Source organism: Myxocyprinus asiaticus, chromosome 18, assembly GCF_019703515.2.
Source record: "Myxocyprinus asiaticus isolate MX2 ecotype Aquarium Trade chromosome 18, UBuf_Myxa_2, whole genome shotgun sequence".
NCBI lineage: Eukaryota > Metazoa > Chordata > Actinopteri > Cypriniformes > Catostomidae > Myxocyprinus > Myxocyprinus asiaticus.
Window position 1 is genome coordinate 33,943,983 of NC_059361.1, and position 25,377 is coordinate 33,969,359.

Sequence of the window (25,377 nt, forward strand, 5' to 3'; positions counted from 1 at the left end):
ATGTTATACCACGGGTCTGTTAAATGCTTGATTCTGAATGGTTGACGGACGTTCTAAGATTGCAATTATTTTCCAGTAAACACACGGCTATGAAATAGTTCCAGGTCTTGACCACATAACTGTTCCATATCACTTCGCCAAATTATTTCAGTTATTTCAAAGAGCCCTACAGGCTACCACAACAAAATAACTAATTAAAACAAAGACATCAACAATGTCTAAAATATCCTACATTTATTTAAATTTCGGTTAAAATGAGCCCTCGTGCTCCCTCGTCTCACCCACACTTACACATGCTCACACACATACACACGCATGCACATACACACACACACCTGCGACTCACTGGGACTGTAAACAGTTGTTTAGCAATGGAAAAGCTGTACAAGAATGGCGACACTCGCTGCTGCTGCTGAGAAATATACTTAAACTTACACTTTGGCAATTTGAAGCAATGTTATTCCTGACGAGAGCCACTTTAAACACAGGTAATTCCAAACATGATCTCTCTCAGTATCTCTCTTTCTCTCGCACACACACACACACAAACGTTCACTAAAATGCATTTTTGCTTCAGCATTTTGAACGGGAGTCTGTGCAAGGCCCGGTTCAGAACTCGCAGGTCCAAGATTGGCCGCAACCCACCGCCTTTCTTCGGTACGATGAAGGGCTGTAAAACCCTTTCTTCCTCTCGGCTGGAGGGACGGACTCTATCGCGCCCTTGCGCAGAAGGATCGCGATCTCCGCACGCAAGGTACAGGCCCTGGACGGGAGCTTCGGGCGCCCACGCCAGGTGGCGGTGCTCTACGGGCACAAGTGCACCACGAGCGCCTTATCCACCTGGGGGATCACCAAATACCCATTGGCCACTCACCGTCAAGGGTAGTGAGAGCGGGGGCGCTGAAAGATCGGGATCGGGCAGTAAAAGGTGCCCCCCACGATCTTGTCAGCTCCTCATGCACTTCCGGGAAGAAAGGGACTGGGGCGGGGCGGGGCGCGGCCGTGAGCAGCGCTCTGAGCCCAGGAACCAATCATCGAGCCGCGAGGGTTGAGGGGAGAGTGGGGAGTGGAGGGTTCCACTCTAGCCCGACGCTTGCGGCTGCCCGGGAAAGCATGTCCGTCATCTCCGCGTTGGCCTGAAGGATGGAGCCCAGCCGAGGCGTCCGCATCAGAGTGGACGAGCCCGCTCTCTGATGCTGCGCTCGATAACTCATCGTCTTCCCGGGCTCCGAATAAGAGGATGAACTCGCCGTGAGACGAGCCGGCGGTCTCATCCGAGAGCCCGACCGGGGCAAGCGAGTGTGCTGGGGAATGGGAGATCCGTGGGAGTTTACCCGGCTGAGGTGCTCCCATTGAGGTCCCCAAATCGCCCCCAGTGCTAACCGGCACAGCCTCATACCCGTAGGTAGAAGGACCGAGGCGGGGTGCCGCTGGGGTGGCTTGCTTTCTTATGAATGCAAGCCGCGACCGCAATATTGCCGTGGTCATGTTCTCACAATGAGGACAAGACCCATCCACGAACGATGTCTCCGCGTGGGCAGCGCCCAGACACGTAAGACAGCGATCATGGCCGTCAGAAGCAGAGAGATAACGACCACAACCAGGAATAACATACAAACGGAAAGGCATCTTTAAAAAGACGTTCCGTGTGTGCCGCTCTTTTAGAATGAAAATATACTCTTTTTAGAATGTACTCTTTTTGTTATTCTGCCGAAGTGCCCAGGGGTGTTCTCTGCACTCCACGGGTGCAGAGGGGGAGAAGCTGCTTAAATGCGCCGTAAAATCCAGCAGATGAGGTGAATGAACTCGCGGATGAATTCAGTTTCAATGAATAGGACCGCTCGGCTCTGAAGAGAAAATCTGAATGACTGGTGGCATACCAGCATCTTTTATACCTGTATGTCCGGGGGAGTGGCATGCAAATTCCACTCGCCAATTCCCATTGGCCTATTTTCAAAGATCAGAGGTGTTTAGGGCTCCCAAGAGTGACCCCTAGTGTCACTACATCGACACAACGTCAAGTGAGTGACAGATAAGGAAAGTTACATCTTGGCGATTTTGAAGCAATGTTACTTCTGACGAGCTGCAAAAAAAATAAATAAATAATACCAGAAGTGATCTCTCTGTTTCTGAGTTTCTCTCTTTCAATCCCTCAAAAACAAACTCGCACACAAACTCACACGCACACACAAACGCACTACCTTATTACTCCAGTAAGTGTTCCAGTAAAGCAGCGCAAGACTCGCTATCCTCCGTTGCTAGTTATAAAGTGAAGTTTTTGAACTAGCAACGAAGGCTCGGACTGTATTAAAGTAGTCATAAGTGTCTACAGTGGTAGTTTATGTGGTATCATGAGAGATACGTTGCTTGATTTTTATTTGGCGAAGAAAAGTTTCTCAAATCTTAATGTTATTATAATACTATTAAACTGATATATATTCAGAATATTTAAGTATAGTATATTCAAGTTAGTCTATGCATGAAATGCATTCTTAATATACACTATATTGCCAAAAGTATTCGCTCACCTGCCTTTAGACGCATATGAACTTAAGTGACATCCCATTCTTAATCCATAGGGTTTAATATGACGCTGGCACACCCTTTGCAGCTATAACAGCTTCAACTCTTCTGGGAAGGCTTTCCACAAGGTTTAGGAGTGTGTTTATGGGAATTTTTGACCATTCTTCCAGAAGCACATTTGTGAGGTCAGACACTGATGTTGGACGAGAAGGTCTGGCTCGCAGTCTTTGCTCTAATTCATCCCAAAGGTGCTCTATCGGGTTGAGGTCAGGACTCTGTATAGGCCAGTCAAGTTCTTCCACACCAAACTCGCTCATCCATGTCCTCCAGCTCCTGAAAAACATCCCCACACCATAATCCCCCCTCCACCAAACTTCACAGTTGGCACAATGCAGTCAGACAAGTACCGTTCTCCTGGCAACCGCCAAAACCAGACTTCGTGGCTGAGTTGCTGTCATTCCCAATCGCTTCCACTTTGTTATAATACCACTGATAGTTGACTGTGGAATATTTAGTAGCGAGGAAATTTCACGACTGGACTTGTTGCACAGGTGGCATCCTATCACAGTACCACGCTGGAATTCACTGAGCTCCTGAGAGCGGCCCATTCTTTCACAAATGTTTGTAGAAGCAGTCTGCATGCCTAGGTGCTTCATTTTATACACCTGTGGCCATGGAAGTGATTGGAACACCTGAATTCAATTATTTGGATGGGTGAGCGAATACTTTTGGCAATATAGTGTATATTTTAAAATAAATAAATTGGTTCAGAATCAGATAAAAACATCATTGACCCATTTACATTACATAACAACATAATGAGCATGAATTTCATTACGCTTATGAGCAGAGTTTCAATAGAACCACTCTATTTTAGTCTGTCACTACCGACTAGCCGGGTCAATTATAACACGGGTTAACGCTGTTGATTAAATGCACTGTTGTTGTTTCATTCATTAGGGCTAACAAATAAAATTATAAATGTTCATAATGAATTTTCATTTTGATTTTCAGGAAAATAATTAAATAACTAATAACTTACTTTTTTATATATACCAATTCATAAGCTAATTATAATGCTGCCATTAATTTTGCATCGTTAAGATCGCCTTCTACACATCAAAATGTAAAATAAAACAATACAAATAATAATATTAACAATGTTAATCATAAAAACTCTCACTTTCTTCACACTGAATGGTGGTGACAAAAGTGTCCCTTTGCGCCTCCTCGCGGTGATTTTGTGAACGATTTTCAGTGTGAGAATTTAAAGTTTTACCAGAACGTTAATACTACCCCACTATAGTAAGGGTCATTCTGGTTAGATACCTACTGTATGAGTAAGAAAATGGGTTTTTCTGACATTTGTCAGAGTTTGTTGTGTGATTCCTAACGAGTGTGTGTGTTTCACAGATTGGTGACTGGGTGGCAGAAAAGATGCTAATGGCGCGTGACTCCTCCCGCGACGAGACTCAGAAACTCCATAAGAAGTGGCTGAAACATCAAGCCTTCATGGCAGAACTTGCTCAGAACAAGGAGTGGCTGGACAAGATGGAGAAAGTAAGTTGAGCTCTCACACAAGTGATCAACGTCGTTCTCATAATACTGTTAATGTTAATGTACATAATGTGTCAGATTGTGTGCCTGAATGCTCATTGCCATTATTGCAGTAGCCTGAAAATTGCTTTTGGGCACCTTAAAATGAAAATATGACTCCGCTGAAAGTCTTTGTCTGTTGACTCATATTTCATTATAGTCGATGCCTCATGTGAAACAGAGCCAGTAATCAGAGAGGGCATAGCATTTAACAATGCCAAAACCGCTGAGTGCATCATTTGCAGTCAGTGGTGCACATACACCTTCTATATTGTTTTATTGCACTGTGTCATTACTAATGTTTGTTACAGGGTTAACTGAAAGTGCTTCCTAAGTGCACTTTGTACAAATAAAAAAAAAGTCTCTGGTGCTTAGAGAATTTTGATGTCTGATTGAAAGAGTGATAGCATTTAATCTGTCAGTTACATTGTTGTATCGACATGCCTATGAAGGGGTCAGACTATCTTCTGCTGCCAAGGCCCACAGCCTCCATCTTTAATGATCATAGTCAAAGCATTTAATAATTTTTTTGTGGTGATTTGCAAAAACACATTTTTTTCTTGCGTACTATTCTTCTATACAGTTTGACAAGGTTGTATGTGTTCTTTTTTTAATAATGTGTGTAAACTATTTTGGGGTCAGTAAGCATGAGATAAAAAAAATAAGGCTGATTTTACACGAATCTAGCTATCGTTATGGCTCTCAAACAGTGATTGGACAGATAACATGGGTGTGTGATAGCATGTAAGGATTGTGTGTATGTATGTGTGTGTGTGTGCCGATTTCTCTCTGTGCTGTCTTGACCTAGTAGTTCCTGCAGACGGCTGATTGCTGAAGCCCATTTTCTCTGGCATATAACCTTAAACTAGTTACCAGGAATAGAAATATGCTGAAGTGTGCTGGCTACATATTTATAAGAGTGCCCTGGATTCATGTACCATGCACTGATTTTACGAATTTGGCCTGTTTGCAGATTTATTTTGTTTTACCTGATATCTTAATGGTTCACACCTCACACATTCACAGTATTAACAGGTTTTCTCATGGATATCAAATCAAATTCATGCTTGGACAGTTTTTCTTTATGTAATCCCAAAGTTGATTGTGCCTCAAACCAGAAGCATTAATGTTGAATATAGTATTTTTACCCTGGCCACTTCCATTGCCACTTACCTTGCCACACTTACCACATGGGAATTTTCCGACTTCTCATGACTGTTCATGTTTAAATAAAAATAGTGTCTGTGCCAAGCCTTAATAAAAACTCTAAGTACACATGATGTATGCCATGTGCATAAACTCAGAGACATTTGGATAGATGAATTAAGCTCACACTATATGTCAAGAGCCAATTTCTACATTATTTTTATTAAGAGGACATCAAGAACATTTTTGAGTTACTCATTTATTCAATGCCAACATATTCGGAGTGACTATTTGCACTAGGTGTAAATAGCACCTGCCACACAGCGCGGCTATTACACACAAATAGTCTGGTGGAAATAGAAATTGAAGACAAACTGCACCCTCAAGTGACGCTGCAGTGGCATGAGGTGTAGCAACGGTGTGGATATGCTTTTTTCATGCGATGACCCGGGTTCAATTCCCCCTTTTGTCCCACTTTTCATATATAACATATGTATACCTTACAGAAAATCTAAACTAAACACAAACTTGCTGCATATTTGCCACTTGTTATTTTCACGTGCAAATGAGCTTGTGATTCGCCACAAATGTTTGCCGGAAGTTTGCAGCTTTTGTAGTGCTGCGGTAGTGGTGAACCTCCGGCAAACATTTGGCAACAATGGACAATTTGCCACAAGTTTGCCTTGAACTCTCGGTTTTCATAAGGGATTTAAATAGACATAGCAAGGAATATTCTATAGTCAGACCACTTTATAGACAAAAATGGTCAAATATAAATTGACCTACATCACGCCAGTGGATTTATAACAATGGGGGCAAAGATGTTGTTAAAATATGCACAATTAGATGCATATCTTAAGGACACACTGCACACCAAATGGTTATATGTACAGCAAGCTACATAATAATTATGTGTACAACAAAACATTGTATGTAACAAAGATTGTGTTAAAATTTAAATACTATTATAAAAAAATATAAAAGATATTAAATAAAATATTTGTATATATAATATAACATTTTTATATATATATATTTTATATATATATCGTGCACACGCTCTCACTCACAGACATGCGCGAACAGATGAGGTAGGGGCCGTTCACACCAAACATGTTTTTGCGCGCATCTGTTCTGTTTTCCCCTTGTTTTCCTATGTAAACACATGCTGGACGAATGTCTTTGATGGTTGCGCCGGCACTTTTTAAACACTGTGTCAAGTTAAAAAGAACTTCAATTTGTCAAAAATGCTTGTCGAGACACCTGCGCTCTGTTTCATTCTTTGCACTGTGTCTGTATTGTTTTTAGCACAGGTGTCACAAAGATTCAACATTCTGAACAAGTTCAGGCTGCATAGAGGGGACTGTTGCATTGCTTGATTTTATTCCAGATTGTTTTGCACCAAGCAAAGTTTCAGCACATAAATGGTGAGGCAATGCTTTTTTTTCCCTTCTGCTCTGGTGTACTAAAGGGCTGCCATGCTTTGTTAAAAACTGTATATGTTTACTGTTTCAGTATTGTTATGAATGTTGCCTATATGCTTTCATAAAAACAGCCTATTGCAACAGTACTTGTTCATTAGTCTCTATTTTCCAGTAAATAGTGCTGTGCAGCGATTCACCCTTGAAATGGACACATGTGTTATAATTTCAAAATGCTGTTTTGACTAGTTCTGCTCACAGGAAGTGATGACATACACTACCAGGTCAATTTGAAGCATATTTTATTTTAATTAACATTTGTTTTTAATATTATCTAGGTTTATTAAAAGGTTTAATTTGTAGTTTTATATATTTTTTATTTCTCTCTTTTTTTCCATTTGATATGATATATTTGCAGTTTTCTCTTTTTTCAAGACATATAAGATGGTGTGATTATCATGGAAAATAATTAAACAGACTCATTATTTAATTGTAATTTATATAGTAATATTTAAATGAACATCACACAATTATCTGATCCTCATTTTTTTAAAGCCCGAGGGAAGACTTAACATGATCTCTTTCTCTTTTCATTCTCTCTCTCTCTCGTATGCTCACTGCTTCTTTTTCTTTGTCCCTCCCCACTAGTCCTTTAGCTTTTCATTTTCTTGATGCCTATTCTTTATATCTTGGCATTTTCAAAGATGTATATGATGTACAAAAGTGTCACACATCTAGTCTAGATGATTTAAAGTAATATATATGCAGTAGAAAATGATACATTTTTCTTGTTTAGAGTCTGAATTCATGACGGTAATGCGCTAACACTCTACACGCGGCCATAATATGCGTCGATTACACTCTGTTATTGTAATTTATGATGACACTGATACTATTGCAAAGATAGGTTTATAAAAGAGTACTAATCCATTCCTACTTATATCCATATTTCATTTATATTCTTAAACATATCCTACCTCTTCTTCAACACATTACATCACCTGCACATAACTGTATATCTGTATATAAAATATTCTAACAACATTATTGCACTATTATATATTTCTCTTTTTTATTTGTTATATCGTATTGTTTTTTTTTATGTCACTATATGTATATATGTTTAAATGTATATGTTTGTATGTATGTATATATGTTGCATTCTCTTGCACTGGAAGCTCCTGTCACCATGACAAATTCCTTGTGTGTGTAAGCATACTTGGCAATAAAGCTCATTCTGATTCTGATTCTAATATTAAGAATAAAGGCAAAAGAATGATGATAATAGAAGCATATCGTACTTTAGGCAGATGTGTGTGTCTTTCGCTGCAGATGGCAGTTTCTTAAGACAATAGGAGGGTTAAATGGTCCATTTTTTACCTATAAGAAATTACCCCTTTGCATTTAAAATGAACAACTGCACTGAGTACTGTCCTGCAGTCATTTCAAATATAGTTTTTAACATTTAATAATCTCTTTGCAAATCCTGTATTACATTGTCACAGGAACACAGAACAATCCGTACTGAAATGTGCCGCACAAACTGAAAAAAAGTCGGGCCGAAATGAAAGATACCTTGTAAAAATAAACTTCAGCCTCTAGTTTCTAATATTGAGATCATTCAGAAAGAAATGGAGAGCAGTAGGTGTTGCACACATCTAGGAACAGCACAAGGTTTCCCACATATTATCATTATGTCATCTGGTGTTTAGGAATTATAGCTGTCCTGCTTCATGTGGGCAGTCTTGTGTTGATGCTTCTATCTGTGACGTCACAAAGTTGCATAAATACTGACCATTTGCGTAAAGAAGTTTTTACAGTCATCTTTAGTTTTAAGAAAGGAGGAAGTTTTGAGTTCTGAAAGTTACAATTTGTTTTCAAAGTACATAAAGCTTTTTTATCTCAAAAGATCAAGGAACATTTTATTCATTATGATATGTCCCCTTTTAATTATTTTAAATAGTTTGGTACAAGATTAGAAAAAAATAAATAAATAAATTAAATTAACAAAAATTATCCTCACATGACTATTTTCTTGAATTACTTATTGATATGAGCATAATATCTCCACCACTCTGTTTCCTGAAGGATATTTGGTATGGTTTGCACCCCTGAGAATTGTGCATACAGCTGGGCCTGGGGAAACTAATTCCCAGAGCATATGGTTCCAACATTGTCTTAATGGTTCCTTTGTATACACCCTTAGAATGTGATGTGCTGGTATTTTGCATATTCATTACTGCCAACTTTATAGAACAAAATATTCATTTACAGTGTGATGATATCACTTTTATGAAACTTCAAAAGTCCTGCACTGTGACTCACACACACACACACACACACACACACACACAGAGATCTTCTTATAGTCTTATTCCTCCTCTTCCACCCACCTCTTTCACACCCACTCTTTTCCCAAGAGTACACTCTTTAGTTTTTTGCTGTCGCCACAGTACAATGATGTGACTGTTATAAGTGTGCATGCGCAATGCATGTTGGGAGAGTTTATGCCATATTCCTGAGAGCTTGACATCAGGAGAGAAATGTTACATAAAGCTTCTCCCACCACAATGTTTAGCCTAGTTCTGCCATGTAAAGCAGTTCTGCTGCAGATCGGCCTGCTACAAAACCAGCTTTATTGTTGATTTAAAAAACATACAAAACTGGTGGATCTGTGGAAGTTTCAAAAGACTTTTGTCCTCCAGTGTGCTCCTATTGGTCTATAATGGGAACCTGTCAAGAACATGGTTGGCTCATATTTTACCCCAAAATAAATTAATTCACATTTATATTTTTTAATTTGTATTTTGCCAATTTTTGTAAGGCCCAATTCTATTTTATGCAGAATATATTTTATTATATTTTATTTTATTTAGGTTTATTCTTAGGTTTTATGTTATTAGGTTTTTAATTTATATTTATATTTTGCTTATTTTTTAAGGCCCCATTCCGTTTTATGCAGAATATATTCCATTTTGTTGTTTTATTTTATTAAATGATTACAATATTTTTGTAATATGGTAAAAAAAATAACTGCTGTATTTCAGTAATGTAAATCTATAAAGTGTAACAACTGAGAATAATGCGAATTGCACAAAAATTATCTCAAGAAAAGGTTTTTCAAGCATTATAGGTAAATGACACATTGTGAAATTATTTCAATGACACTAAAACAAGCCTCATTTTAATTTTGTTATTGTACTATGTTGGGGTGAAATGTGGCCTGGACATGTTTCATTTGATTTACCCATATACAGCATATATCTTTCTCAGCCTCTGCATTCTGTTCTCACCTTTAGACACACAGAAGAACACAGATGTCTATGAAGCCATTTATAATTGCATCTGTTTGTAAAGTAGAAATGACGCATATACAGCAAAATGTCAGCTAATGAAACCTTTAGAGATAATTTACAGTATATATCAAGATCACCTATTTCCCAGCTTTCTTCTTACATCAAAAAAGGGTAGTGCAGCAGCTGTTGAAATGTGATGTGCACAAATGGGACAGACTCCCTTCTGATTGAACATATGTACCATCACTGAAGGAGGCCAGTAATGTGGACACTACTGTTACATATATCTACATAGTATTCAAAGCATATACGTGATCACCCTAGACTCACAAGGTTCCATTTTGCAGATAATGTAAATAGCTGTTTTTATGCAGTCATAATCATTTATTTTGATTAGGCAGTATTTTGTGATTAACATTATGTGGAAATCTGTTGAATATTATGTTAAATTGTGTTTTATGTTTTGGACTATGTCAAGGATGAAATTAAATATGCTTTTCACATCTGAATTTGTTGACCCAGGGTCATTTTAAACCCTGGAATAACATAATCCCGGGTAACCTTGTTTAATGTTTCACACTGTTTATTATTTACTCTGAATTACTGATTAATTTTGGGTACACACTGTACATTTATAAACCATGGGTTAACATTCTTATTTGCAAATCTACAAGGTTAATAAAATAAAGGTTAGACTAGAAAGGTTTAAGTAGTTTAGTTTATGATTACTTTATTGATTTTACAACTAACACTGCATTGCCAGACTGTATACCTTTGGCACCACAATTAGGTGTTGAACATAGAGGTCATAACCCCTTTCAAAATTACAAGTGTAAAGCATTACTTATCCCAGGGCCTTGTAGGTTAAAGGGACAAATTGCCCCAAAATGAAAATTCACTCATCCTTATGCCATCCTAGATGTGTATGACTTTCTTTCTTCTGCTGAACACTAACAAAGATTTTTAGAAGAATATTTCAGCTCTGTATGTCCATACAATGCAAGTAAATGGTGACCAGAACTTTTAAGGTCCAAAAAGCATATAAAGGCAGCATAAAAGTAATCCATTCGACTCCAGTGGTTAAAGCCATATCTTCAGAAGCAATATGATAGGTGTGGGTGAGCAGGGTTGGGGAGTAACGGAATAAATGTAGTAGGATTTTGTATTTAAAATACAAAATATAAGTAACTGTATTCCACTACAGTTACAGTTTAAATCATTGGAATTTATAATACAGTTACATTCAAAAAGTATTTTGATTACTGAAGAGATTACTTTGCATTTTATTGTCATTTGTTTCATTTAATATTTAGTCCTTTCAGATGGAAAACATTTATACATGTAAATGATGCGATCCAAAGTGCATTTGAACAGCGGTGAAACACTTTCTTATGATGTGTTACATTCATACGAGCAGACAGAGAAGTACGTTTGAAGTAAGTTTGGAGCAGAAGAAATAGAAATAAACCATGTGTAAATGTAAGCTTTACGCTAAGATAAAATGCTATTTCTAGCAATTTTACATGCACGTTACCAGACACGATCATATTTTGTTATCAAGAAAATTCACGTTGGATCATAATTTCTTTTTTTCTAGTAAGACCTTTGATATTAGGGCAAAAATCATATTCTTGATGATAATTTTTGTATTGTTTTCCTGTAAAAATATCTAAAAATCCTTAAAACAAGATCAGTTTGATTTATCTTGTTTTAGAAACAGCACTGCATAAGATATTTAGGTTTTTCACAGAATGTATTTTTAATGTGTATTTTGTCTTACTGTACTGGCAGAGTTTTTATAGTCAAAACAAGTGAAAAAATCTGCCAGTGCTGAAGAAGTAATCCAAAGTATTTAGAATATGTTACTAACCTTGAGTAATCTAACGGAATACATTACAAATTACATTTTACAGCATGTATTCTGTAATCTGTAGTGGAATACATTTCAAAAGTAACCCTCCCAACCCTGGTGGTGAGAAACAGATAAATATTTAAGTCCTTTTTTACTATAAATTCTCCTCCCTGCCCAATAGGTGGGAATATGCATGAAGAATGCGAATCACAAAAAACAAAAGAAGAATGTAAAAGTGAAAGTGAAAGTGGAGATTGATAGTAAAAGGACTTAAATATTGATCTTTTCCTCACCTACACCTACTGTATAATGTTGCTTCTGAAGATATGGATTTAAACACTGGAGTCTTATGGATTAATTTTATGCTGCCTTTATGTGCTTTTTGGACCTTCGAAGTTCTGGTCACCATTCTCTTGCATTGTATGGACCTCCAGAGCTGAAATATTATTCAGCAGAAGAAATAAAGTCATACACATCATGGGATGGCATGAGGGTGAGTAAATGATGAGATTTTTGGAGGAACTATCCCTTTAAAAAATAGACGTTAACCCAATAACTGTACACATACAACACTATTACAAATCCTATAGTTTCTTTTCTTTGCAGTTTCTTCTGAAAGTTGGGGTAGGATTATTGAAATTGTTTCACTTATATTGTTTGATGACCATAATTTATGTTAAAGAACCCAACTGATGACATTTTCTGACCAGCTGAATGCAATTTGTATGGCCTCCACTTGCTAGTTACACTTAAAAACATTTACCACGTTAGCCATTGATTCCAGCAAAATACCATTTACTTCAGTTATTGCTTTAACAATAAAACTATGGTAATTTTGTATTTACAACTACTGCCATCAAATAAAGAAATATAAAACATTCTGAAAGCTGTGTACACTCTTTAAGGGTGAGTCCACTTGAATTTGTGGTTTTGCAGTATAGTATATTAACTATGGTATTTTGGTGGAAACTAGGTTATCTTTGTAAATTTTCTGTAAGGGTAGATAATAACAGGAGCTGAGTTGGAAATATACAGTTCAGTTGTGTAGAGCTAAATCCATCTTTGTCTTTTCATAGACTTCAGGTAGCCTGTGATATCATTGATTGGCCATCGGTATGTGTGTGTGTGTGTGGGGGGGGGGAAGTAGCGAGGGTGGGCAGTCTGATTCCCCTATCATCATTTTCATGGTCACTGCTGTATCGCTGTACCATCCCCCCATCCCACCCCCCCACTCAGTCCTGACAGAGAATGAATTATAATGGCCCGCTGTCTGGGGGAGTGTGACGGATGGGACGCTGCATGTACATTTTAGGACCCCATGGTCTGTGGACATCAGGTGGGGGAAGGGTAATGTGTGGGTACAGGTGTACTGGTTTGATCTGCACAAATGCGTATGGAAAAATGTTCCTGGGGTGTTGCAGTGTGGTTGCTAAGGTAATAACATTTGAACTTTTTATCATCCACTACTCAGAAAAAGTAAAAGCACACCTCTCTTCAAAAAGCTGCATGATTTTATGTATCATTCATGTACATAGCACAAACAGTGCAGGACAAGTAACATGCCAAAATGTGATACTTAGGGTTAGGTGTTTGTTTAAATCCCTAACCCTAAGTATGAGCAATAGTAATAGTGATGCTTACCTAAGCAAACACCACTAATAAACAGACCTGAATGCAGAGTACCTTATTTAAAACAGCACTGTTTGTATACTTTTCAAATCCAAATTTGCAGGCATAGATGAAAGTCTAAAGACAAATCGACCTCAGCAGTTTTCTACGTCTGTCTGTCTGTGATGGAGCATCTGCTCTCTTTGTGTGTTCAGTGCTCTCTGTCCTCAGCTGACCTGAGAGGTGATGCAGATGGGAGTAGGCAGGTGCAGTGTAGTTTTAGGTAGTCTGGAGTCCAGATGTGGCCAACTGTACTATGAATCACAGTCCTCAGCACGCAGCTAAATCGAGCTGTGATGATCACACTGATGTGATAATTACAAGTAAATCAGGGAGCTCTGAGATTTAACCCTTGTTGTTTTGCAGATGCACTTGTAGTTTAAAAAAAAGAATGGAATATCTGATTGCCAGAAGAAGAAAAAGTTCTGTTTCTTTGATCAGCAAATATATCTTGAGGCACAGCCAATGGCATGAGTTTACGGGCAGAGCAACGGTTTGGAAGAAGGGACGGGGCGAGAGGGGTACTAGAAGTGTTTATAAGTGTCCCTTATTACATTTAAACTAAAAAGATTGAAAACAGAGTATTTTTATCCATTGGCAAAGCTGTTGGTAGATTTGGTAATTGATACAAAAAGAAACAAACACTTCTGTTAAGTGGCCATGCCAAAGTCCCTTTCAAGGCAAGCCAGTCCACTTGGCGGCCATCTTGGGAACGCTCCCCGGCAGTTATTATCTATGGATATAAATGGCATTAAAGTACAGCGAAATCTCCAAAATGTTTGGATAAGATTACAATCAAAAAACATATTACAAATTAACAGTACAATCTGACAACAATGGTATAATAAAGTTGTTCCATCAGTGCTTCTTTAGCTCAGATGAAGAAAAAAACGCTATTTAGCTAATGCGCATATGTATTCTCGAGTTAACTGACTGGCAGTGTCTGTATATAAAAGGTGATTGGTTGTTTTACATGTAAAGGCCCCGATATACTTCATACGAAATCGAAGAACGAATGGGTGTGATGCCATTTCGAAACAAAATATTTCCAAAAAGAAGGTGTTTTTGAGTTCTTTCAGTGGTACGTAACAGCTCGCCGGGTGAACTTTTAGGGAAAATTCTTACCGGCTGTCTGAATGTTCTCAAACAGTATACCGTTGCTCAGCTGTTTTGAAATTCTTTTTACCCCTGAACGAAGAACAAAGAAGAACTTCTCTGGAAGTATATCGGGGCCTTAAGGTGGGACTTTTTTTTTCTACATCCACCATACTGAGTGTTCCAATTTATCCTTTTCGTTTTAATGCATGTGCTCCATCTCAGGGCTAAACAGTCTCTGGCCAAGCTAGCATGGTTACCGACTGATGACAATCACCTGAAAATGGTCATACATTTACTGTTATATCATTAATATAGATTATCAAATGTGTTGTTTAATGTTCTAACATGTCACACACTTCACAGTTGCAGTTCAACCGTTGTGAAACAAAATGTGAGCCATTCACCATTTAAAAAGCACAATTGGTTTAATAGATGATCAAATTTAATCTGTTTTTTTAAAAAGCTGAAAAATTCCACTGTCTCTCTTTCTGCCTCACTCACTGACTTCTCTCTGTCACCATTTTCTCTCTTTGTGCTTTAAGGAGGGCCAGCGGTTAATGCAGGAGAAGCCGGAGCTGAGCGTGATGGTCAAGAAGAAACTGGAGGAGATCCGTGAGTGCTGGCAGGATCTGGAGAGTACCACCCAAGCCAAAGCCCGGCAGCTGTTTGAGGCCAACCGAGCTGACCTGCTGGTACAGAGCTACTCCAGTCTGGACCAACGGCTCGAGCAGCTTGAAGGACAGCTGACACATGTGGATTACGGCCAGGACCTGACCACTGTCAACAAGCAGCTCAAGAAACTACAGGTCTTTACTCATGTCTGAACATCTACAGCTTTTACGCCTGGTATCAACATCCATCTCGGGTGATCACAATTGGCCAGCACGAACATACAGGTGTAAACACTGTCCAGAACACTCAAACCAAATTCAGAGATAGTCAGAGGGATATTTATACTTCATGTGTTTTTACTGATTGGAAAGCTATGCAGTCATGAAAATGCCCTTTTAGACGCATTCGAGTTGGATACCATTACGATATTCAAACCTTAGGGCAACAATTTTACATGCATACAAGATGCAACTTGGCCAAAGTTGTTCAGGCTATATGTGTAAATTTTATTTCAGCATATAGAAGTTTGGAAGCCCAAAAGCAACAAACTAAATGAGAAAAATTTCAACTGTTGCCTTTTGTACAGCAATCATTAAAGCAATTTTTGTCATTTCAGCCACGATTTCAGTTTTTATGAGCCACATCAGGTGCAGCCACATAGTAGATTTTGTGGAGACAAATTTATGAGTGTAAATGGAAAGTGCATACCTCAAATGATAAATCAAGCAAATGAAATGATGAACAGTCTAAATAAACCCAGAAATGTATGTAACTTAATCACACTTGTAGTGTCCTGATGCATCCTGGACAAACATTGAAGGACCACAGGCGCAGTTACAGTTAAATTCCGAGGGTGAAATGCAGTCTCAATGGGAACCCGCGTGATCATGAATTACGCATGATGGACTTCTGGTGGCGAAGAATTTCTCCCCAAAAATTTCACGTGGAGTTCAAGTTTGGTGAACTTTGAAAGGCAAATTTGCCACATTGACCAACAAGAAGTTGCTTGGTTTGGCATTGACATCTGATTTGTAAAGGATGAATGTTGAGCATGTGTGAAACCAGCAAAAAACGGATTGCCAAGCAGCCTCTTTTTCATGCTGAACTTTAAACTCAAGGAGAGTGAAACTCGCTAAAATGATTTCATTGTGAATATTCAGTGTAGCTGTGCACATAGCACTGCCCACACAGAGGTCACTGCCAAACCAAACAACTTCCCATTGGTCGACGCAGCAAATTCACCTGTCAAAGTTCACCAAACATGAACTCCACACGAAATCCTCAAGGGGAAATTCTTTGCCACCGGAAGTCCATCGTGCAAAATTCATGATGGCGAGGATTCCCATTGAGATGACTTTATTTCAACAGCAGAGTTTTCGCCATGTGAAGGTAAATGTAACTGTGCCTTACTACTGGGAATTGGATCACTTCAGACATATTAATACCAGGTGTAAACAGGGCCTTAGTTCTTTCTCATAAGTCTAAAACTTTTCGAAAATGTGTGCCTCGAGATGTTCATAAATGTTTCCTCCTGATTATGCTTTTATTTTGATCTTTCAGATTACTGATTTGCAATGTGCCTTTAATTTGCTCTTTATTTCTTTCTAATGCCTGGGCTGAAGACTTTGTTTTTCTTTACCGCTGCTGCATTTACTGGTAATATGAGCTTCATCACTGTCCATTGTATGAGTGTAATTGATGCCACGCCTCTCAGCTGATCTGAGTTCAGTTTGAGATCTGTCCTCACGTCACTCCACCCACATCACCTTCAGGGGTACTGTAGCATCTTCATTTCACTCGCTTTATTTGCCCACATCTCTCTTTCTTTCATTCTTCGGAAAAAATCCTTTCTTTCTTTCTTTTCTTCCTTTTACTTTCTTTTTCATTCTTTCTTTTTATCTACCTTTTTTCTTACTTTCCTTTCATTTTCTTTCTTTTTTCTGTCTTTCTATCTTTTTCTTTCTTTCTAATTCTTTTTATCTATCTTTCTTTCCTTTCAATCTTTCTTTCGTACTTTTTCTAATTTTTTTCTATCTTTCTTTTTTCTGACTTTCATTTTCTTTCTTTTTTCTATCTTTCTTTCCTTTTATTTTCCTCATTTTTCTTTTCTATCTTTATTTCTCATTCTTTCTTTTTATATCTTTCTCTTTCTTTTTTCTATCTTTCTTTTTCTTTCTTACTTTTCTTTTTTCTTACTTTTACCACTACTTTTTCTTTCTTAGTCTTATTTCTTCCTTAAATCTGTGATGAAAAATATCACAGAATACATTTCTTCAACAGATTATATGGCGTACGTGCATCATAGATTGAGGTCAATCCACCTTGACCAAATCCTATGAAGCACCTGTGTGTGTATGAGTGTGTTTGTGTGGTTTTTATTGTGTAATATTTCCTCTCCTTTTTATACATCAACATATTTTAAATTGTCACTAAAGAAACATTCAGCCATCAGAAACATTTTAGTAATTAAAAATAGATCACCTGCTTTAAATACTGTTAACTCTTTGTGAACCATGTATTTCAATTACTAGGTATTCAGATTTAAAGTACCAGAGAACAGAATTACTTATTACTGTTATTACTTTATAATTCTTTGTAATACAGGAATGATGTAACAAATTAAGTGTCTTTTAGTATGATGTAACTGTACCTAACTGTGATTTTAATTAATGAGTTGCTACTTCTTTCAGAAGGAAAAAAATAATGACTTACTGCTACTCAACATGTCTGTAATAATAGGTCATAGGTTTAGACCCCATTATTTTAATTAGCCATTGATATACAAGTTTGGATTGGTCATTAACTCTGGTTCAATTCACTGTCTTAATTATTTACACCAGTACGATATATAATCTAACCTGAATCGGTTACTTCATGTGTATCCATTCTTTTTAATTTGTACCCTAGGCAGTGTGAAAAGGCTGTCCTATAATAGCTAATGAAAAAAATGTAGAACAACTTTGCAATTTTACAGTAAGTTCAGCTGCCTATTTTAGGACAAGTTATTTGTCCAAACAAGTATTTTTCTTGTTTAAAAAGCTTATGATGATGTTATAACTCACTCCCCCCTGCTGGTCTTTCTGGTGTCCTTCCTTTCCATTTTCCCTCTAACTATACTGTCATCATTCCTTCATAATTTTTCACTGTGCTCCACTGTTCATATCTCTCTATCCTGCTGTCTCTGACTTTCTTTCCTGTTCCTCAACCAATCTCAGTTCTTTGATGGCCTGCCTCTCACTCCACCTCTCTCTCCTTCTCCCTGTCTTCTGATCGCAGACAATGGAGTGTCAGATGGAGGAGTGGTATAAAGAGGTAGGAGAGCTACAGGCCCAGGCGACCTCGATCCCTCAACAGGGGGAGGTCATGGAAAAGGTGTCTGAGAAGCAGGCCGGTGTGGAAACACGAATTGTACAACTGATTGAACCTCTGAAAGAGAGACGTAGGATCCTGCTGGCCTCTAAAGAAGTGCACCAAGTGAGCCGTGACCTTGAGGATGAAATTGTGAGTTTAATGTCCTCATTACAACCATAAGCCTTAAATATTTCAACATTCAACTTGTGCTGTGGATATTGTTAATGTTGGCATACAGTCATTTACAACAATATCTTGTGTTTGTCCATAGTTGTGGATACAAGAGCGTCTTCCAATGGCCACTTCTCAGGAATGTGGAACAAGTTTACAAGCTGTACAGCAACTCATGAAGAAGAATCAAGTAAGGCAAAGCCCACAACTCTTTACCCTGCTGAAAATGTCATAATGGTTGCTGATTCAATAAAGTCTTGATGATTAAAAAAGTCTGGTAGGGACAACAGCACATCTACATACCATGCTGGATACCAGAATCCAAAACACAATATATTCTGATCTTTTCAGCAGAGAATCTATTAGAATTGACTTGAATATCATTGTATAAAAGGTTATATGACCTTTCAAGTCAAATCTTCCATTTCTTTCCACTCATGTTCATCTGTTTGCAGAGTCTGCAGAGAGAGCTTCATGGTCATCATTCACGTGTGGAAGATGTTCTGGAGCGAGCAGGGGTTATTGCGTCCATCCGCAGTCCAGAGGCAGACAGCATCAGAGCAGGCATGGAGCAGCTCCATCACCTGTGGGAGGTGCTGTGGGCAGAGACAGAGCGGCGACAGCTCACACTGGACACTATGTACCAGGCGCAGCAATACTACTTCGACATGGGAGAGGTGGAGGCTTGGCTCAGTGAGCAGGAACTGCATATGATGAACGAAGAGACGGGAAAGGTAGGGAGAGGAGAGCAGAGAGGTTATGTAGGGGTGGTAAACACCAGAGAACAATATTCTGGTGATGTTTCCAAAGCCCTTAATGGAACCAAGATTAAATATGCAAAAAAAAATTATTGTTATTTTTTTTTTATTATTAAATTGTGTTTAAAAATGTGATGACTAAAATTGGATAACTAAACAGAAGCCAGGACAAGAGGCACAAAAATCTTTTTTAAAAGACCGATTTTATATTTTTACAAAGTTAAAGTTTTTGAGTAATATTTTAAGTAAATATAAATTATTAAAAGTTTATTTGATTTGTAGCAATTTTATGTACATGTAATTTACTATCACATTAAAGTGTGTAATAGATACAGCATATATCGGCATATCAGCCACCCTGCTCTCTAGCTAATGGCATCGGCCATTAAAAACCCAATTTTGGTTAATCACTATGTTATAAAGATTTTTTTCTTTCAATAGAACCTCAGCATTAGTGCTGAATTATAGGCTAACATGGTTTGTTACATTTAAAGGTATAGTTCGCTCAAATATGAAAATTCTTTCATCATTTACTCACCCTCATGCTATCCCATAAGTGCATGACTTTCTTTCTTCTGCAGAACACAAACAATGATTTTTAATAGAATATTTCAGCTCTGTAGGTCCATACAATGCGTGAATACAAGAAGTGAATGGTGACCAGAATTTTGAAGGTCCAATAAGCACATAAAGGCAGCATAAAAGTAATCCATAAGACTCCAGTAGTTAAATCCCTATCTTCAGAAGTGATATGATAGGTGTGTGTGAGAAACAGATCAATATTTAAGTCCTTTTTTACAATAAATTCTCCTCCCTGCGCAGTAGGTGGCGATATGCACAAAGAATGCGAATCACCAAAAAACAAAAGAAGGAGAATGTGAAAGTGGAGATTGGTATTAAAATGGATTAAATATTGATCTGTTTCTCACCCACACCTATGATATTGCTCCTGAAGACATGGATTTAACCACTGGAGTCATACTGATTAATTTTAATGCTGCCTTTATGTAAATTTTTGACCTTCAAAGTTCTGGCTACCATTCACTTGCATTGTATGGACCTACAGAGCTGAAGATTTTTACTTCTAAAAATCTTCATTTGTGTTCAGCAGAAGAAAGAAAGTCATACATATCTGGGATGGCAAGAAGGTGAGTAAATGATGAGAGAATTTTCATTTTTGGGTGAACTATCCTTTTAAAGTATTTTAAGTTAGGTAGTCCAAATAGCTTTCACCTAAAGGGCTGTGATATTATATATCAGGATGTATGTATCTGAGCTGTGTTCTCACTCTTTTCAGGACGAGGCCAGTACTCTGCAGTTATTGAAGAAACAGCTGGCGCTGGAGCAGACCGTAGAAGACTATGCTGAGACTATCGGACTCCTCTCTCAGCAGTGTAGGCAGCTGCTGGAGCTCGGACATCCAGACTGGTAAATGTTCCGCAGATCTCCTAAATCACTTTAAGCTGGCATCACACTAGCCGATTTTTCCTCTGATTTTCAGTCGTAACATTAATTTACATAATCGCTGGCCAGTAGGTGAGAAACGGAGCACACATTAGTGCCTGCCAGCGGGAGGTCGTTAATCCATTGACCGTCAATACTCCCTGCTGAGTTAATGGTTCCAGCAACTAAAAAAGCATATCATACATGTTAGAAAAAATTGCTCTGTTGCCGGTGCGGGCTCTTGTGTTCTCGTCAAGTCACCAGTGAGCTTTTTCTTTTACTGAGGAACTGACAAGGCGTCAATCCTGATCTGAATGTTTTTATCTGCAATCGCACTCAGTCACATATCATAAACGCTGATTGTAATCCATAGTGATTTTGTCAACAAGGGGTTCTCCTACACTAAAATGACTAATCAAATCAGAAAGTGGATGCACAACAGTCTGTTTTTATTGAACGTTATTTTCCTTACTCACGCCTGCCGTTATATGTTGGCGCGCAGGTATTTGTCGTGGGTAATGAGCGCGCAATCTCCGGCGGGCGATCTCTGGCCGTCGTAGCACTATTGGGGGTGTTGATCTATCTCTTTTGGGCCCCCCTCAGTGGCTGAGCCACTGAAAGCTGTCCCCTTTCCCACACCCCACACCGCCCCCCACCCCCCACCCCCATGGGCGGCTCTGTGTGTCACACCTCCGACTGAAGAGAGCGAGATCTCAGCAAAACAGCCGGCAAGTGTGACACCCTCGGTCAAAATCAAGCTGTTTAGGGTTAGGGTGGGTTATAATGACATGTTAAAGTCGTTAAAACACATGCTCCTGACACGCTCATGCGGTTCACACGTTTAAGCCTGTGATGCTTTCTACCCAATAACCTCCTGTCACTCTCTACTGTGCATAAATGGAACTGACCAAATCACAAAACACTGTATTATAAATATAAATACAGTACAAATTTTCTGTTATCTCAAATATTCATTACAATGAAACATTTTGTTGTATTCCATTGATACACCTTTCAAAAGAGAAAAACAGATTTCAAGCAGTTTTTTTATCCCTATAATGAGATCTGTTTGTGTGTGTGTTCCTCAGTGAGCAGATCAGTAAGCGTCAGTCTCAGATCGACAGGCTATACGTGTCTCTGAAGGATCTGGTGGAGGAGAGGAAGTCTCGACTGGAGCAGCAGTACTGGCTTTATCAGCTCAACAGGGAGGTGGATGAACTTGAGCAGTGGATAGCAGAGAGAGAAGTCATTGCCAGCTCCACTGAACTCGGACAGGACTTTGAGCATGTTACGGTCAGTGTAGCATTAGACTTCATTAACACGCATTCTAACCACAAATATACAAAGATCTCTTAACAAAATAAGAAAATGCTATTTATGAGCAACTCTGCTTTTAATCTTGGACACACACAGTCTGTTCACTTACTGTTCGATGCATATTGCACGCAATGCTGGGTAGATTACTTCTGAATTGTAATCTGGTACTGATTACAAATTGCATGACTAAAATGGTAGTCAGTAATGTAATCTCATGAATTACATTATTAAGGTAATCTAATCTGAATTCTTTTGGATTACTTCCTTCTTAATTCTTGTTTATTTGATGTCACATGCATTTGAGTAGGATAAGCTCATACCATTTTGACATAATTTTGCTTAAATGCATTAGAGAAAACATTTACTGTAATTGATCAAAATATGAGAATTGATATGATTTTTGTATTTGTTTTACTCGCTATTTGTCTGTTTCTGAGTGAAATAAAAAAGCGGCCTTTGCCTGATTTATATACAGTATAATCATGTAATCCATAAAAAGTAACTGTAATCTGATTACGAGTATTTTAAAATGTATTTTAATCTAATTACAAGTACTTGATTTTTGTAATCTGATTACATAATCCAAATTGCATGTATTCTGTTACCACCCAGCACTGATTGCACACAAAAATGGAATGAGCTTTCTGAAAACGGCAAGTTCCAATTTAACTGGCTTGCTTTGCACAGTTTCCAGGAGTCAGGATTCACAGGTTATTATCAGTACGACAGCAAATACAGTTGTGGCTACAAGGTACCGAGCTGCTGCAGTTTGGCTAGCGCTTCAGAGGAAGATCTAGTTGCTGACTTTGACAACATTTTCGTGCCACCAAATCATCTTCTTTTTTCGAAAGAGTTTTGTTTGAGGCACTTAGCAGCATGTAAACAAGATATCCTTGAGCACACTGCAATATCTTAATCAACTATACTGCTTGTAATCCTTTTACTAATGTTTCTTAACTATCTCCAATCATGGGTGACTTTGTAAGCATTCCAAGTAATATCCCGCAGTCATGGCAAGACATTATATGCTCCTCAGATTCTGCAGGAGAAATTTACTGAGTTTGCCACAGAGACGGGCAGCCTGGGGCAAGAGAGGGTCACAGCTGTAAACCAGATGGTTGATGAGCTCATTGATTACGGCCATGCGGATGCCGCTACCATCGCTGAGTGGAAGGATGGAGTAAACGAGGCCTGGGCCGATCTGCTGGAGCTGATGGAGACACGGGGACAGATGCTCGCTGCCTCACACCAGCTACATAAGTTCTTCTCAGATTGTCGAGAGGTATGAAGAAGGCCTACATGTGTCATGTAGCTCACAGGTGACACGATTAAGAAAATCTGCTCAATTAAACTGTCTAAAAATATTCTTGGATGTTTAATTAGTGGTGCTTGCTAAGGCAAGAATTACTATTACTATTGCTAATACTTAGGATTAAAACGAGGCACGTAACTAGTCAAGCACAGTTTGTGCTACAGATTCAAACAATACCTCAAATCATGCGGCTTGTTGAGGTGTGTTGTGCTAGTACTAAAAACATCCCAAAGATTTACATTGAAGAAGGGACTTAGCTACAGTTAGAAGACCTTAGCTACCATAAAGCAACGCTCTAGCAACCACTGTGGTGGTGACTTTTGCAAAGGTGAGCACCATTCACATTTTCTTCACAAAATTAAAAAAATTATTTTATATTTGTTGATATAAAATTGATAGTACTGAAAGAATGACCATCCTAGTTTTAAGAGTTTTACTAAGATGTTCCAGAACAGTACATTTATTTAGTTATTAGTTATGCTTGTCCTTACACTGCAGGTGTTTGGTAACGTGCATAAGCTCTGTGTGTTTGTATCTGTACAGGATAAATAACACATTTGTGCTCATGGTGCAGGTCTTTGGCATGGATTCAGAATATGATGCGTTGTGTATGTGTACACGTGTGTGACTGCTTGTATTTCTCAGATACAATACAATTTATTTTTCCCCAAAATTATTAATGCGAAAAACATAACAAAAATAGTATTTCTTGCTGTAAGAATATTGATATATATATTGCTAAGAGGTACAGTATTGCAATACTTTGAAATATCGATTTCCCCCAACTTTAATTATGTTAGACAAGAATGCATACATGTAGTGTGTACAAGTGGGTGTATTTGTGAATGCAGATCTCCTGTTATTGATGCTGTATAAAGGTTAAACAGAGCAAAAGCTCCCATGTGTCTGCATGTGTAGAACAACACTAGTGTGTGTGTTTCAGGTGCTATCACAGATTGACGATAAGCAGCGGAGGTTACCTGAGGTTCGAGCCTGTCAAGGAGGCACATCAAACACAAGCACTCTTCAGAGACTCATGCAGAATTTTGAACACGATATTCAGCTACTTGTTACACAGGTGAATTCATGCAGCACATCTGGTGTAGATTGAAACATGTAATGGTTGCTTCCTGTAGCTCAACTGGGTCTAGCAATACACTCTTCACACTCCGGGTTTTGGAAAGCGGAAGTAAACATTTGCAGGGTAAACTTCGACAGCGGTGAATGGGAGTGAATGGAAGATCACAGCAAATATTATTTTCACTTACCCATTTGCTCCAAGAGCAAAAGAAGAAATCCACTAATACATTTGAATGACTTTCCAGAAGAGGAAAAAAATAGAGAGTGGTGGATTAAGACAGTAAAATGGGAGAAGATGACAAATTTACTGTCACTCTCTCAGCAGCTGTAATAGAAACCCCCTCACAGCTGTGGTAATTCATTTTTTTAAAACTAATTCCAGGGTAATATAACACAAAGCATAATGTTATAAACGTACACTCAATATTGTAAAAAATTATCATATAAAAAAGTTTGCTAGATTTACGCTTCTGAATAAGACAGAAATGCGAAATCACAGTCTGTGAAAAAGGTCTATTGTAATTTTCAGTGTACTGTATGTGGGAAATCATGAGCACTCACATTAAGATGAAGACTCCAGTCATATCAGTAACCTTATAAAAGCTGTTTTATTCTACATGGAGAGGGTCCGCATATGGGGGCTGCCATGTTAGAATCACATGACCAGCCGAATACTACTCACTTACTCTCAGTCAGGGACTAAAAACGGTTCCAGGAATGAAAACAAAAACTG

General features: G+C 38.3%; 1 protein-coding gene across 2 annotated transcripts in view; it reads left to right on the top strand.

The window, feature by feature from the left end:
- Positions 1–25,377, top strand: part of LOC127455738 (spectrin beta chain, non-erythrocytic 4-like) — a 124,454-nt gene that overhangs the window by 84,614 nt on the left and 14,463 nt on the right. For both annotated transcript variants that reach the window (XM_051723823.1, XM_051723824.1), the window contains 9 exons: positions 3,937–4,083; positions 15,143–15,406; positions 18,489–18,713; positions 18,835–18,924; positions 19,190–19,468; positions 20,790–20,920; positions 22,024–22,228; positions 23,289–23,534; positions 24,508–24,642. In XM_051723823.1, coding sequence (XP_051579783.1) covers positions 3,937–4,083; positions 15,143–15,406; positions 18,489–18,713; positions 18,835–18,924; positions 19,190–19,468; positions 20,790–20,920; positions 22,024–22,228; positions 23,289–23,534; positions 24,508–24,642 — 1,722 coding nt within the window. The remainder of the gene's footprint in view (positions 1–3,936; positions 4,084–15,142; positions 15,407–18,488; positions 18,714–18,834; positions 18,925–19,189; positions 19,469–20,789; positions 20,921–22,023; positions 22,229–23,288; positions 23,535–24,507; positions 24,643–25,377) is intronic.